Below are 16013 nucleotides of genomic sequence, written 5' to 3' on the forward strand. Positions count from 1 at the left end.
TTCATAAGAAAACACAGACATGACTAGTTTTCACTGCTGTCAGCTTTAACTATTCCAACTGTCAAAAAACCAAGGTGTCAGAAAAGAATTTTATCTTTGGTTCCAGGAAAGACATTAAAGAGTGGTCTGTTGCATTATCATGCAGCATATGGGGACCACATCCATCTCTTGAGTTCTACCAGGGCCTGCCCCATCATGTAGGAACTTGTGAACAGAGCTGTTCAAATAATTTATTTTTCAATGGCTGACTGTTGGACTACAGCAAAGAAGACAGTTTGGTCAGTTTGAACCACAACCAGAAATTAAAATGACATTGCCGTGCACTTTTTTGTGCATCCAAATTAAAAATACGAAAAATACTTCTCTGTCCATGAAGCAGGTTTTAAGCCAGATACTTACAGTAAAAGTAAAGGAATCAAAGAGCTTGGAAACTTTGTATTGAAAAGTGAAGGTATTTGTCCAGCTGGTGAAGGATCTCAGATTGGTGCCCATCTTTGAGTCAGAGTTTTCAAAAACACCTTCCCCTCATTTCAGGAAAATGCACTAATATCTTCTTGTTTTCAGGCTCTCTTCTTAATTCTGTTTAAAATATTTTACTTTATATTAAATGCTTAAATGTATTAATTACACAATGACTTGCTATCCTGTTTCTGTTGTGTAATGATTATTCTATTATTTTCATCAAAGTGAAATTGCTTCAGCAGAACAGCCTGAAAGACGTCTACCCCACTGCACTCCCACAGGAAGGATGTTTCAAATCCTGAATGAGTGCACTAATGTGCTTGTCTAAAGGAGGGCTTTTTCCCCTCCAAAGAAATCTGAAAAAGTAATTCCTTTCTGATTATACTTGGTAAATTCTAACTGTGTTGGTCACATTTTACATCAAACTGGCCATTTTACATCATCCGCCAGTGGAATTTTTAAATCACAATTAAATCTTTGTTTTAATTGTAATTTAGCTGAGGGCAGGGAGTTATGTTTTTCTACCTCCCCAGATAGCCAGGACTTCTGGTAAATAATGAAAAGTGGCTTGGTGAGCCTATCTGCCAACTCTTTTACTGCCCTTAGGTGTAACCCATTCATTCCCATAGACTTCTGTGCATCTTAGTGGCCTAGCAGGTCACTGACCACCTCATCTGTAATTGCTATGACCTCATTGGGCTGGGTGTCCAGAGAACAACTAGTTCTACTGCTAAAGACTGAGACAAAGTAGGCATTGAGCACCTCAGCTTTTTCCTCATCCTCCAGCATCCGAAAATGGATGGAGATTCTCCTAGTCCTCCTTTTGTTGCTAATGTATTTATAGAAACATGTTTTATTGTCCTTAACAGCTGTAGCCAGGTTGAGCTCTAGGTAGGCTTTGGGTCTCCTATTTTTTTCACTTCATAGCCTCATTACATCTTTGTAGTCCTCATGGGAGGCCTGCCCACTCTTTCAAAGGCCATAAACTCTCCTTTTGCTTCTAAGGGCCAGCCAAAGTTCCGTATTCAGCTAGGCTGGTCTCCTTCCCCACCAACTTGTTTTTTGGCATGTGGGGACAGCCTGCTCCTGTGCATTAAGACATTCTTCTTAAAGTATGTCCAGCTTCCCTGGACTACTATATGCTAGCTATCTGCTAGATCTGCTCCAACTAATAAATAATAATAGCACATATTTACAGCAGATGTCTCTCTAGAATACCTCCCTTCCATTTAACTACTTTTTGATGAGGCATATCAGCAACTTCCTTTCCTTAAAGCCTTAACAAAGTAAGATCATTTTGTTAATTTTTATCCTGTTACTTTTGCTCTGTTCAGTTTTATACTATGTAGCATAATTCTTCCGACATAAATGACTAGCTTCCATGATGGAATAATATACGAAGGACACCAGAACCAGATATGTAGGGTGCTCTGCTGCTGAGGAGTACTTGAATTCCACAGAGAAATGTGAACACATAGGGTATTTTCAGTTGAAGGTAGCAATACAGAAAATTGCAAAGCAGTGTTGTCATTTTGAGGTAAAAGGTAGCAATCTGTTGTTATGATCAGAGTTATTTAAAGCCTGCTTTCAAATTAGCTTTGCAGTCACAAATGTGTAAATATTTAATTTTTTTATCTAAGCAAACATGAACCAGTTTCCTGAGTGAAAACAGAACATGTCTGAATTTAATGTAGGTCTATATTAGAATGGTGGTGTCTCTCACAAGGAAAACATATCAAAAGTAATGCATCTAATGAAACTCCAGACTTGAACGGTTTACATAAGTGAAAGCTGAAATGTGGTGCTAGTGTTTGTCACTGGAACACAATGCAAAATTTAGGCCAAAATGTATTATAAATTTAGCACTGTTTTAAATACAATACCCAAGCCAAAGAAGTAGAACACTTCGTTTCTTAAGAGTTTTGCAACTCTTACTAACTTCAGTCATTGAACTCTAGCTGTGAATGGTGAGATGAAGGAATTAGGGCCAAATGTGTACCTCACATGGTCACACTGGTATAGATATGAGAAAGGTGCACACTACATTCTGGGCCCACTATCTGAACTTTTTTTTGAGATTTAGTCTTACAGAAAATCAAAATGCATGGGGCCTGTCTATTACTTCTTTTATAAAAAACAGCATTGAAGTCAACAGGACTTTCTTGTCTGTTTTCCTGTTTCTTTTTCTTACTCATCAGTATTCCACCTTCATCAGCCCGTGTTGATTTTCCTAACTGTAGCAGAGATTTTGCACAAGAAAAATAAACAGCATTTGATCCCAGACATCACATTAGCGATATAGGTTAACTGCTCTCAGATGAGTCACCTTCTACTTCCAGTAAGACTCGGCAACCAAACCTTGAAAGTTTACTGCCCAAGAAGTTATCTCAGTACAGCTTAGCTATGATGAAGGAATAAATGGTCAGCTTCTTTCTATTTTGGACAGTCTCAGGTGAACACCCTATTACACAGCCAACCTACACAAGCTGTTTTCTCCATCCATGGTGTTATTCTTCCATGGAACCAAAAGACACTCAGTTCTCTGCACCCAGCAGAGAAGACAAATGCTGCTATATCTATGGACTGCACAGGAGGGAAGAAGAGAGAGAAGCTTTGTGCCTTCCCTGCTTCTCCCTCATCCCAGCTTTGTGCTCCATCCAGATGCAAGGTGATGCTAAGCAGTTACATGTGTGGACTTAAAGATTACAAGACAGAAAGTGGATGGTCCCTTTTTTCTCACCTCCTGTATATGGAATTCCCATTGGCTTTCCTGGGTGCTCCCTCTGTAGATTGACAAGCAACAGGTCAGAGGAGACAGAAAGGTTTTTTACCTGCCAACCCCAGAGTTCAGGATGTGTTGTTTCTCCTGCAGCAGTTGATGACACCCTAACACCTTAGCAGCACTGGAGCTGCATTCCTACGCTGTAACAGGGGAAGCAGGACCAAGGGCCTGAACTAAGGTCTTGGCAGGTAAGTGAAGGAGCAACCAGTATCAAACAGCTTTGTTTGAAAGTGTACGTCTTTGTAATGTTTAAGTCTTAATATGTGCTCTGCTTTACGTGGAAGCTTAAACTTCCAGTTATTAAAAAAGTATTTGAGATCACCTATTAAGTCTGCCAAATGCTTGAAAAAATGTTGAAGAAACTCATAAATGCATAGGGGATAGAAAGAAAGGTTATTTATGATAAAAATGTCTCAAAGCTGAACTTTCTTCTTAGATCTGAACAGATGTTGTTCATATTAGTGGGGGAGAGAGAAGCTTTATGTTGCCAACATTTTTGTATATTACCACTTAGGATGACTGAGAGCATCGTTGCATGGTGAATACTCAATATTCAAAATAAGAGCTCTCTCGGGATTGGGAGGGGGTATTTTTTGTTTAGTTGCTTGTTTTCTTTGATTGAACATGTAGGAACACCTAATAAAGGGAAATCTCTATCTCCTTACTACATACCACTTCTTAAGTTTAAGTATTAGAGTCAGGTTTCCTATATAAATACTCATGTCATACAAAATGTGGTTTATTTCAGCAATTATCAGGAATTGTGTTTTTGCTGGCAGTACCATGTTCCAGAGCACACACACAGGAAGTCGCTATCACTAAAGCAAACTCAATTGAAAAGATATTTACAGAAAAATAAACTATACTACTTACCAGCTTAAAATAAAAAAAAATTCCTTACATAAAGGAAGTCTTTCTTTTCCTTGCTTGTGTTCACATGAGGGTAATGGACACCTTTCTTTTGAGAGGCCAGCAAGTTTTATTTTTTGAAATGAAACTCGTATTTATGTCAGAGGAGGTGGAAATCATAAGGGCCTGCCACATGCGAAGTTCTGTATCTAAGCCATCTTCTGCCACCATATCCTGAAGAGAAAAAAAGGGAACGTTCATAAAGAATGAACAGCCATCCTGAACTGGTGGGCACCAAGGCCTCATCAATGTCCAGTTCAGATACTCTTATCCTCCCTACCCTTATTGTTACTAATACTCTCAATTTGCTCTGTGAAATCACTCCAAAAGTGACCTCTAAGTTTTGTGTCCATCTTTCAGTGGATAAACTGTGAGCCTGTAAAAATTTACATTAGCAGCTGTTAATTAATATTCATCATAATTAAGGGGGAATATTTTTACCAAAATTTTCTCTCCAAAATTTTAGAGGCAAGAGTGAAAAATGACATTTTACATAGGTTTATGTCTTTTAGAAGTTTGCATTACTGTAGTCAGTGTTTTAAATTAACTTTCTCTAGACAAAATAAAGTGTTGTACTACATTGCAGCCTCACTGTTAGGAATGAAGACAGAGGAGACAATGCAGGAAGGCCAACACATACAACCAAAATGGAGAGTATCCAAGTCATAGAAGAATGGTAAGTTGGTCAAAGTGTGATTTTTTTGTCTGAAACTAATAGCAAGAATTGTCTTTTTATTTATGCTCCAGGAATATAGTTTTAAGTACTTTTTCCTCAAAAAAATCTATACAAAAGGAAGCAAAATCTGTTCTGACAATGAAATGTCAGCAGACACATTCATAAATTAGTCTTATGTATAGTGTCTTATTTGTGGGTGTAATTGTTTAGCACAAGGGCTAACCTGCCTGCTTGCCCAACAGGAAAGTGAGGGGAAAAGTAACACACAGAATTCAGGGTTGAAATAAAGAGATAAGAGTTAAATAGAACATGAGATATCATAATCACAATGCATAATTACCTTATCTAATAATCTAATTAATCTAAAAATGCTATGCAGGATTACCTTATTTTAGCCTATTTGCAGAAGCAGCACACTGAAATACAGAAAGAAAAGAAAAAAACAACAGCATAATACAGAAAACCAAAACCAGGGAGCTACCCCACACCCACACATCTTGCCATCCTTGCAGAAAAGAGCCAAGACCCAAGAACCCAGAAGCAGCAACTGGAACAGGAAGCCTCTCATATAAACAATAAGCAATATAAATGTCAAGCTCCATAATCCTTTGCTCCAGCTAGCTGGCATGACTGTGGCATGGTATGGATAACAGCAGCAGGTTCAATTCAATCCATAACAGTGGGGATGAACTGTGGGGAGGAACAGGAGGTGCATTGATGGTTCCATGGACCCACGGATCTCTATAAGAAGCCTCTGCCACATGTGCAATCAGTTTCTTCTGTTTATCCAGACAAGAAGAAAGAATAATGGGCACAAGAGTACTTCACAGATCGATTTTTAACATGGCTACCTTTGATAAAACAGCTTGGACTTGGGTTTTACTGGAATTAACCAAGGAAGCACATATCTTGGAAAATGGGCTAACAGGCACTGAAAGTCTGACACCCTATTTTTGTCTAAATTTTGGCCCCGTGTTTATTGTTGGGGAAAATGCTGACCTATTAGTGGCCTTGAGTTTTCTAACATCATAAAAATAAATTGAAATTTTACTCTAGAGGATATGATTGATGGTAAAAGCAACCCAAAGAATTAATTGTCTTCATTGCTACTTACGGTCATTTACGAAAGGACAATGCCAGAAATTTCCACCAGATACTGTAGTGAAGAGAACTTATCAATAGACAATGAGGGAGTACAGGTTGCTTATCAGCTCCATCTACTTTGGCAGGTATTTTCACTCTCATTTCATCTTCCTATCTGTATGCTTATACTTTCTGGTTCATATTACAGTTATTTTGCTGGATATTTTAAATGTTACATACTTTCTCAATTATTAGATATTTGGATTTCTGTAAGCTATCACAAATAACATTCCATCTAGTCTGCCTTGCAGGCAGAATAGGAGTTGATAAGTGGACCTGAAGAGAAAATATATATTCAAATGTCACTTACTGTGCAACATGATTGCATAGAAGCTATAAACAACTAAAATTCTTGTGTTAGATCCTAGCAGGAAGTGTGAGTGCTCAGAATTAAGTCTGAAACTGCATGTACTTGTTGTTAACTAACTTGTAATACTACCTTCTCAAAGAGGTATTACCTTCATTGGTACATGCTAGTCTTCTGATCACTTATCCAGTGCATCCACTGTTACAAGCCATGAACAGTTTCCTTCAGAAAATGGGAATAAGGACCTTTTCCTATGTCTTCTCTCTCCAGTTTTGCCAGCAACATCCATCACACCTCTTGCCAATAGATCATCATTCAGGTCAATAGCACTAAACAGAGGGAAGCTTAGCAACACTTAAGTGCAAGCATAGAGAAATATGCTAATTTACATGCTCACTGAATTACTATTTTGTGGGGCTTCATTAGTATGCTCTTGGCTGCCAAGAGCCTTTTTTTTTTTTTTTGTCCTTGCCCTTCCTGTGGCAGGCAGTGACTAGCCAAACACCATCAGAAGCAGGCAGGGTCATAGTGTGTCATCTAAATCCTCTATGAAAGAAAGCCTCTTGCCAGCTCCCTGAAATCGCATCTCCTTTAACTTATGCTGTTGTGGAATTTTGTCTTTGATGGCTACAAATACTAGTAGAAAACATGTAGAAACTCAAGTGCATGTCTTGTAACATTGAGTATTTTTAGCAAGCTATTGAGGTAATAAATGTGTAAGTGAAGAGTGAACACAATTTCCCTGTCACTGCTGAAACTTTGTTGCTTACAGTTTTCATTCTGGACCATAGTGCAGTTGAGAGGAGAATTTTTGGATGAATGTATGTAAACACTGTTACAAAAATAGAAGCATGTTTGTAATGATACTTTGCTTTTGCAGCCAAAACCCTACTGCAGATGAAATTTTGTCTTGGGCTCAGAATTTTGACAAGATGATGAAAACACCAGCTGGGAGGAACCTTTTCAGAGAGTTTCTGCGAACAGAGTACAGTGAGGAGAACCTGCTTTTCTGGCTTGCATGTGAAGATCTAAAGAAGGAACAGAACAAGAAAGTTATTGAAGAAAAAGCAAGACTTATATATGAAGATTACATTTCTATACTATCACCAAAAGAGGTAAAGGTGTAAATATTACAGTTGCATTTTCTGTTATTCCAAATGTTATCGTCTGGATTGTCAGATGGGGGGATCTGAACGTCTGCCTGATCTGTCAGTTCAAAGTCATATTATGGATATTAAGTTAGGAAAGAGACAGAAAAAGTAGAGACACAGATGTCAGGTCCCTTAGCATTATAGGCCACAACACCTCAAAGCTCGTCAGCCTTAAGCAACTCCAGTAAGAGAAAGCTGAGAGATAGGCAGGTTTCTTTACCAGTGGTATATGCCTGCCAGAGTACGTAAGTAAGTAACACAAACGGATTTCTGGAGAAAAGGGGCCAAAATTAAGAAATTTAAATCAGAGTCATTATAGATTTATCTGCTGCAACAGCTATCTGGAAGAAAATCCAAGTTAGCACTGGTTAGACCCATGTGAGAGTACAGAAATGGAGACCGTGTATGAGGTATGAAAATATCTAGGAAATGATACAAGATTTTCTTCAACCCTTAAAATGAAATAGACAAATTATGAAATTGTCTTCACCTGGAGTAAAGAAAAAGCGTCCCCTGTCAAAACATGTTTTGGAATAGAAAGTTATATAAATATATAAGCACTTTGGAAGAGTGCTTCTTAGGTCACATCATGTACCTTTATCTCTTTTGCCTTATCTCTGTGAGTTGCATCTGACTTCCTATTCAATTGTGTTATGCTAATTTATGCTTACTGTGGACTTGCTTCTTACATTTTACTTCTGTACTGCATTCAGTAATAATTTTCAACTTCATTCATACAAATTAAGCCAACAGTAATTTCTACCTCCGTTATGTTCTTTTGTGCCATAGTGTGTATTTTTGCTTTTGAGTGAGATAATTGCCAGTACAGGAAGCTAATAATGTTTTTTTCATAATATAACATAATACAATAGGGTATAATAGAATAGAATGTAATATAATACAATTAACATAATATAACATTATATGATATAAAAAATCCCTAGCACACATATGTACGAGCTGAATGCTCAGTTGTCTTTTTAAGCCTAGATCAACATGCAGTTAAAAATCAAACACTAACTAAGTGCTGTTTGATTTAGGCTTTAACAAAACTGCTCACTAACCTGATGAAATAAGCATGTGTGGATATCATCAATCCAGTTGCTCCTATCCCTGATGGAAGTCTTACAAGGCAAATAACAACTGTTTGCAGTGCTTTAGATCAGTACAGAGCTCAAAATTTCTTGTTCATCCATGTGTGTCATTCCAGATGTTATCTTTTGGCATAAGAGCTGGAATATTCAGCATCGCTTGTTCAGTGGTGAAGTTATGGAGGCAGGTTTTAGTGCTCTAAACAGATATCTTATATTCATCTGTTTAGCAAGAAAATACCTTGTAAGTAATTCCAACTAGTTTTGCCATCTGGCTTTAGTGAGTCACTGAGAAACTACAATATAAATGAATGGTTCCACAACTATTTTTTTTCTTTCTGTAAGTGAAATTAACTTATACTGCGCTCAATAGCACAAAACCCCACTCCATCCTGATGAATTTACCTTTTAATCCCATCTCTTATATTTGATAATGAAGAATGAATTAGCTAGCTGCACAAAATGTTTTTGCTAAGATATGTGCGTGTGTTGGGGGAGAATTGCTTAAATCTTAGTCATTTCTGTGCTACAGAAATGCAGTGGTCTACATAAATTCTGAAGATGCATGGCTGCAACACTGCTTCTCAAAACTAACATAATGCTACACCTTTACATGCTGTTCTATCTCAAAGCATGTAGTCACTGGTCAAGCAGCCTCACCAGTCCATTCACCTCTGCTGTGCAGGCCAGTCTGCTACATTAGTTAGACAATGAATTCAATCAGAAAAATTCCTGGTTGAAAAAAAAAACCCAGAAAAGAAAAAGTGGCTAGCTGTGGGGCTGCCCAGCCAGCCATGGCAACACAAGGGAGGGGAAGCACCAGGGTGAGAAAAGGAGGAAGCTGTTGATGACAGCTGATGCAGCACCCACCACTGCCATTGTGAAAGGGAAATGTACATCAGGGAGGCCTGCTGCACCCCTGGGATGTTGCATGCAGGTGTAGTGATGAGCACTTAGGTGGAAGGTGTGCTTAAATTAAGCCGGCATAATGAATGTTCTGCAGAGACAGGGTGCTTGAGTAATATGTACAGTTTGATGCATGAATAGGTAACAGCTTACTCACAGGCAGCATCATACTTGTGTCTTGTGACCAATAACCAAGTAGCAGCAAATGTTGGAGAAGAAAGACCTTGCAGGATGTGGCAGTGACGTACTCCAACATGCTAACAAACCAGCAATGCTAGATTCTACAGTTGGTCCTGAAGATATAATTCAAATCTGTATTTACTCTGCAGCATCATACCATACCACTGTATTCCCAAAGATTTTGGTTTACCACGTGTGAAAATACACAAGTTCATACATCCACACATGTTCTGAGTTTTCATTGCAATTAGCATCCTTTACATATGGTGTCTTAGTATGTGGAGCTTTCCAGGGCTGAATTCAGTTCTTAAGACAACATGAATATCTATTCATATGGCTGCAGATTAGTAGGTTCAGATTGCAATGTAGTGTAAATCACAGTGGCTTAACTGATCTATGCTTGGTATTTCTCCACTCAGAGTTTTAGCATTTTTCTTCTTAGCTGAATAAACTCTTGGTGGCCCCAGTGGGCTTTCCTGCTACTGCCATTTCATTTAATCCAGAAAGCGTTGATTTTACTGTTTTTAGAGCATTCTGTAGATTAGCTGTACATTCACTCAACTTCTAAATGATATTCCAAAATCACCCATGCCTTTGTCCCAAGCATAACATGCCCTTTTCTGCCTAGGAGTTCATTACAAATGGAAAGTAAATGAGAAACTAGAACTGCAACTTGCTAACAGCTTCGATATGGACATACAATATCCTGCAAGTATAAATTACCAGTTGTTAAAAACAGTTGAAAAGAAGAAAAAAAAAATCTGAAATAATTAAGGAGAAGATTAAAATTATAAAAATTATAAAAAACTCTGGGTAACTTGTGAGTAACAAGGGGAAAAAAAGAAAAGGAAATAAAACATATTGAGACAGGTGACAATGCTGAATGGAAAGCTTCCAAAGATTTAGCAACAAGTGGTCAGGAAAAAAAAACAACATTTCAGTTCTCTGAATGAGAGTCAGTCAATGTTCATTTCAGAGAAATAATTTTAAATATGTAAAAAAGTTTAGTCTGTTTTTTAATAAAATATTTTGGGAAATACAGGTTGCAGCAGAGCTTTATTTAGTTGCACTGTATTTGTTCTATGACTGCATTTGTTCTATGACTGCATTTCATCTTGCTGATCTTAAGATGGACTCAAAGACCAAGTCTCAGGCTGTAATTGTATGGCGGCTCTAAAAGAAGCACAGAGCATTACTTGAAGAAATTATTAACTTGGCATGGTCAATGGAGCCCTGAGAAATAAAGATATGTAGAACAGTCCTTCTGATATTACTGTTTAATATGACTCTGTTCTCATCTTCAGGTTAGTCTTGACTCCCGGGTGAGAGAAGTGATCAACAGAAACTTGTTGGATCCCAGCCCTCACATGTATGAAGATGCCCAGCTCCAGATATACACCCTAATGCACAGAGACTCTTTTCCAAGGTTTTTGAACTCTCAGATTTATAAGTCTCTTGTTGAAAGTATTACGGGCTCTACTTCTGAAACTTAGTTTTAATTTTCAAACAAAATAACTTGATCTTTTTTGGGGGGTGGGTGGGATGGAAGAAAAGTAGTTTAATAACATCTGTTGCTGGGTTCCTGGAGAACTACAGTTTAGCTCTACTCAGGCTACTGTGAAGAAAACAAATACGTATTATGGTCTCCGTCTACATTTTTACCAAGGTCCTCCTTGCTCAAGAAGGCGTGGGAGGGGAACAATGGATTTGCCAAAATACCTTTGTTTCACACTCCTTTCACCCTACTGCAGTCAAGATTGCAGTGACGTATTTGTAGTTTTATGAACATTCTCCTTGTGTATCCTCACACTGCATGTGCAAGGTAAACCTGCTTCACTTACCACTTAGTTGTTGCAATATTTAATCCAATAACATAAATTATATCTGTATTTAAGAACTTTTTTTGTGCAATACAGTCTTATGGTACATATAAACAGTCGCGGCAAACCAGAAAGAGGCTTGCATTTTTTAACATCACTAACTAAAAAAATAAAAAAGCCAATTTTTAAGGTGTAGCATTACTCAATATGCTCTACTGAGTACAACACACTGATTTTTTGAAGCCAATATTTCTGTACAGGTAAAAAAAAAAAAAAAAAAAAAAGAAAGAAAAGGGAAAAAAAAGAGCTATTTATCACTGTTTATTTAAACTTAATCAAGCAGAGGATTCCTCTGGTTGTCCACTGCCAAAGCTGTGGAATTTTCATTACAGAGTTTGCAATGTCAAAAAAAAGAAAAACAAACAAACAAACAAAAACAGGAGGGAAAAAAAAAAGCACAAACCACTTAAAGGGATCCATAGCTGAGTGACACAATCTATGCGCTGATATTGTTTAATTGTTAAAAGAACAAAGATTTTCAATGTACATTTCAGATGTCAGTTACTGTAATTGATTTATTAAAGACTGGCTACCCAGTTCTAACACTGTTGTATAATGTTATGTACTTTGGAAAAAAAACCAACCAAACAACAACATAAACAAAAAAAAAGAAGAAGAAAACAACAAAACCACAAAGATCTTGATAATTTAGTTTTTTTGAATAAAGAAATTTAATAAAAGATTGCCTACATGTAGCATTTTAGAGCATTTTAGAGCATTCTGATGAATTGCATCTGTCCTGTAAGGTGTTTTGGGGTGTTTTTTTCCGGAAAGCTAAATCCAGTAAAGAAATGTTTTTAAACAAAGTAATGTTTTACAAGGTAGCGGGTTATAGAAGACTTAGCTTAGCTTCTAGACTCATTGATTTTGAGTTACTCCTTGAAAACAAGGGGGTTTGAGAGTAATATTAAATGAAACTTCAAGGGCTTCTAAACCTACAGTCCTTACCCAAGCAAAATCCCTATGAAAATTCAATGGGTGTCTTTCCTGGGTAAGAATCCTGTACTGAGCCCTTAATCAGAGCTAAGGCAGTACAGCACTTCTATCACTTGGCTGCCATGGTGTTTTTAATAGGTGTTCACTTGGCCTTTTTATCAAAAAATGTCCAATTTTAGGATGCATTTTGATGTGTAAAGAGACAGTGACTCAGAACTAAAAACCAATAAATCTTCATACCTACAATATACAACCAAAAGGAGTGTTAGCATCCCTCACAAAATACTAAGGACATACCAATAAATGGCTTTGAATACTTGTTAAATATATATATATATATGTATGTACGTATGTATATATATATATATATATTTAATACTGACAACTCTGGTCTTATACTAAGACCGAAGAGGCAAGGTTTTTCTCATTTACATAGGACTAAATGTGCATAAGCCAGTTGCTTCCAATGGAACTGGAAGGTCTGGCAGTTGTATCCTTGAGTGGAATCTAGCCCCAACACATTTGGCTGCATCCATGCAGTTACACCTTGCAGGCAGCCTTGGGTGCCGGCTCTTGCTGCAGCTGCTGCTGCGAAGTCAGGTCTGCTGCTATACAGTAACTGGTAGGATGCAGATCTTAGTTTATCTTCTGGGGCTTATTTTTTTCCTTTGTTTTACTACCTCTCATTTTTTTAATTTATTGAACATGTTTCAAATAGCAAGTTTGGGGAATTTTTTAATCATTCTTTTTACTTGAAACCTGTGTGCTTTTTTTGGATATATATACAAACAATTTAACAAACTGTTTCTTAAACTCATTTGGTTTTGTAATTTATATAGAATTCAGGAGAAGATTAAAAGGGCTATTCTCTATTCCCTATGCAAATATTTTAACTGTTGTAGTGTCTGACAAAATGGGATCTAAACAAAATCTGCAAAGTGAAAAACAAATCTGTTTACAGTGGCGTTGCTGACTATCCTACCATATTCAGCACTTTTAAATATTGTTATTTATGAAAATGTAGTATAAAATGCAAGAAGAAATATTTATAAATGTTTCTTTTAATAAATACCTGTTTTGTCTGAAAGTGTTGCTGTGTTATGACAACTTTATTCATGTTGGTTAGCTACTTACCATTATGAATAAAATATTCAGTTATTTTAGTGGTAGAATAATAGCTATGGTGTTTACAAATCCTGAGCGGGGGAAAATTCACTGAGAAAGGACTGCCACCTTCTACTGTGAAATACTGTTAGGAAAAAAAAAGATATTTTTTCTGGCTTTTCTTCTTAGTTGGAATTTAACTATGGTCCTACATATGTCTAGTATCATTTGTTTACAGTTATATTTACTGTGGTACTAAACATATACAGCATCATATATGTATATATTTACATAGTGTAATTTCAAGTTTGTTGGTGTTTGAGGTAAAATACATTTAGTTCACACGGCTAAATAATGTGCAAGAAGAAAAACTGCATGCATAAGTCTTTGCAGATGTAGACTTGAATATTCTTAATGTTATTATTTGATGGTGACCTGCTAGTCTTAAGCTATCTTTATAAGATATTTCACGCAGGTAGAAGTTCTTGTCAACATAGACAAGTCATCCTTTCAAGGACAGTTTGAAAGCTAAATGTGTGGGCCCTAAAATATTATCTTGATTTCTGGCATAAGATTCCAAAAAACTGTATTTGGAAACTGTTGCACCATTTTGAAGAATATTACACCAGTCTTCAGTGTACTACTGCAATGAAATCACGTTCAAAATTTCTTGTCTTAAAATCTCTATTTGGAGGGATTAAAAAAATTAACATAACATGTGAGTTTTCTTTCTTAGAGGAAATGCTCGTATTAAGATGTTTAATATACATTTCATCTATCAGTTTGGGTTTCCCAAATTTTTTTCATGAAAAAATGAATATGGTCCAAATGGACAACCTGTAACATGATCTCATTGCCTATCAGACAGTTCTTTGAACAAAAACTGTAAAATGGTCAAGTTAATAAACTGATTTATTGTGCATGCAGTGTGCAATACACATTGAAAAACTGCCTAAATACACTTATTCTATAGCCTGGAATAAAATAAGTATGTATTTAACTTGTATTTCAGTTTTTCATGAGAATGTACGTAGCAAGTGCTCCACAAAAAGGGAGTTATGTTTTTGTCACTTTTGCCCAGTGTTTAATCCTTTCTGCCAAACAGAGCCAAAGGCCGAATAGCCACCAATAAGCAGAACACTTGTGTACAATCCTGACCTTTTGGGTTCAAAGAAACTGAATATATATTGTATTATGCTTGTGTTCAACATAGCTGTTTACAGTCAACTTTCATACATCTGAGCTGAAAATAGTTTGGGATACCCAAGATGAAACAAAACACGCAGGTGATATTAAGAGTATTTACATAAGACTGAAGGCATATAGGGTATGAAGGAGACCAAAGGTATGATGGAGAAAACACAGGTCAATGATTGGTGGCTGGGCTGCATGTTAACCAGCTGAGTCCAGGCAGCATGGAACTGTGGTATGTGGCACTTCCAGGTCTGCAACCCATCTACAACTTGCTTGAGCAACTATATGGTCCACATTATCCATTTGTGGGACAACAGAGTGAACACAAACCAGATTTTAGTTAGCAATAGATCTGTTTTAATTTAAAAGCATGCAAAAGTGTCTATTAATAGAGATATACATTCTACCTTAAACAGCCAGGGTTTAAGCTGCCACCTGGTGCCACACTTCCTCCCCAAGGCAGCAAATTTGATCACATGGAGCATCTGCCTCTGGAATCAGTATCTAAAAATGGTGAGGGGCTCTTTCAGTGTAAGCAGCTTGATGGACCGTGAGGCTGCTCAGGAACCAGCAGCTTCTGTAAGCGGTAAATGCTTGCGAAAGCCACTAAGCATTAAGTATTCCACAAAGCCAACTCAAGAGCAATCAAAGATGATACGGGAAAGTGTCTTAACTTCAGTGACTGTACCCCACAAGGAGTAAAGCTCAATGTTTGTGAGCCTGCTCCCAGCAGCATCGACCAAGCCAACAACAGCCTGAGTCCTTACCAAATCCAGCAAAGCAAAAAATTAAGGTTGCACATAGACAGCTGCAATGTCTGCTCCAAGTTGATTTGAACCATCTTCAAAAACATTTCAAAACAGGAACTTTCTCAGCCCATAATGGAGAGACCCAAGAGTGAGCACATCCTGGGACATGGCTGCAGTGACAAAGCTCCAGTCTCATTCACCAATACTCTGAGTACATTTGCAGTGACAAAACATCAGCCCCATTCACACAGCTTCTGAATACTTCTGTCAGCAGTAGAAGTGGTATTTGTAGGATAAAAGAACAAAGCAATAATGGTGCCAAAATCATCTGGATAAAGCCTGACATAACCAGTCTGTATTATTTTACTGTTATACCAAGAGATAGATATTGCCTCTTCCTTTATCCGTAAATTCATCCTATGAAAATCCATCCTTCCAATTTAAAGCAGAGTTACCATTCAGACCATCAGCCACTGACATACTACTTCTTCTCAAAAGCTTTACCGAAAATCACCCCTTACTCTAAATTTCCTGAATTCTGTG

At 37.2% G+C, this 16013-nt stretch overlaps 1 protein-coding gene across 2 annotated transcripts in view; it reads left to right on the plus strand.

The window, feature by feature from the left end:
* Positions 1–11683, plus strand: part of RGS17 (regulator of G protein signaling 17) — a 72990-nt gene extending 61307 nt beyond the window's left edge. Inside the window, exons 3-5 of one of the 2 annotated variants that reach the window (XM_009907198.2) lie at positions 4740–4829; positions 7160–7394; positions 10912–11683. In XM_009907198.2, coding sequence (XP_009905500.1) covers positions 4740–4829; positions 7160–7394; positions 10912–11100 — 514 coding nt within the window. In that variant the 3' untranslated portion in view covers positions 11101–11683. The remainder of the gene's footprint in view (positions 1–4739; positions 4830–7159; positions 7395–10911) is intronic. The other variant, XM_054162701.1, reaches the window with a different exon arrangement.
* Positions 11684–16013: the final 4330 nt, after the last annotated feature.

Source organism: Dryobates pubescens, chromosome 6, assembly GCF_014839835.1.
Source record: "Dryobates pubescens isolate bDryPub1 chromosome 6, bDryPub1.pri, whole genome shotgun sequence".
NCBI lineage: Eukaryota > Metazoa > Chordata > Aves > Piciformes > Picidae > Dryobates > Dryobates pubescens.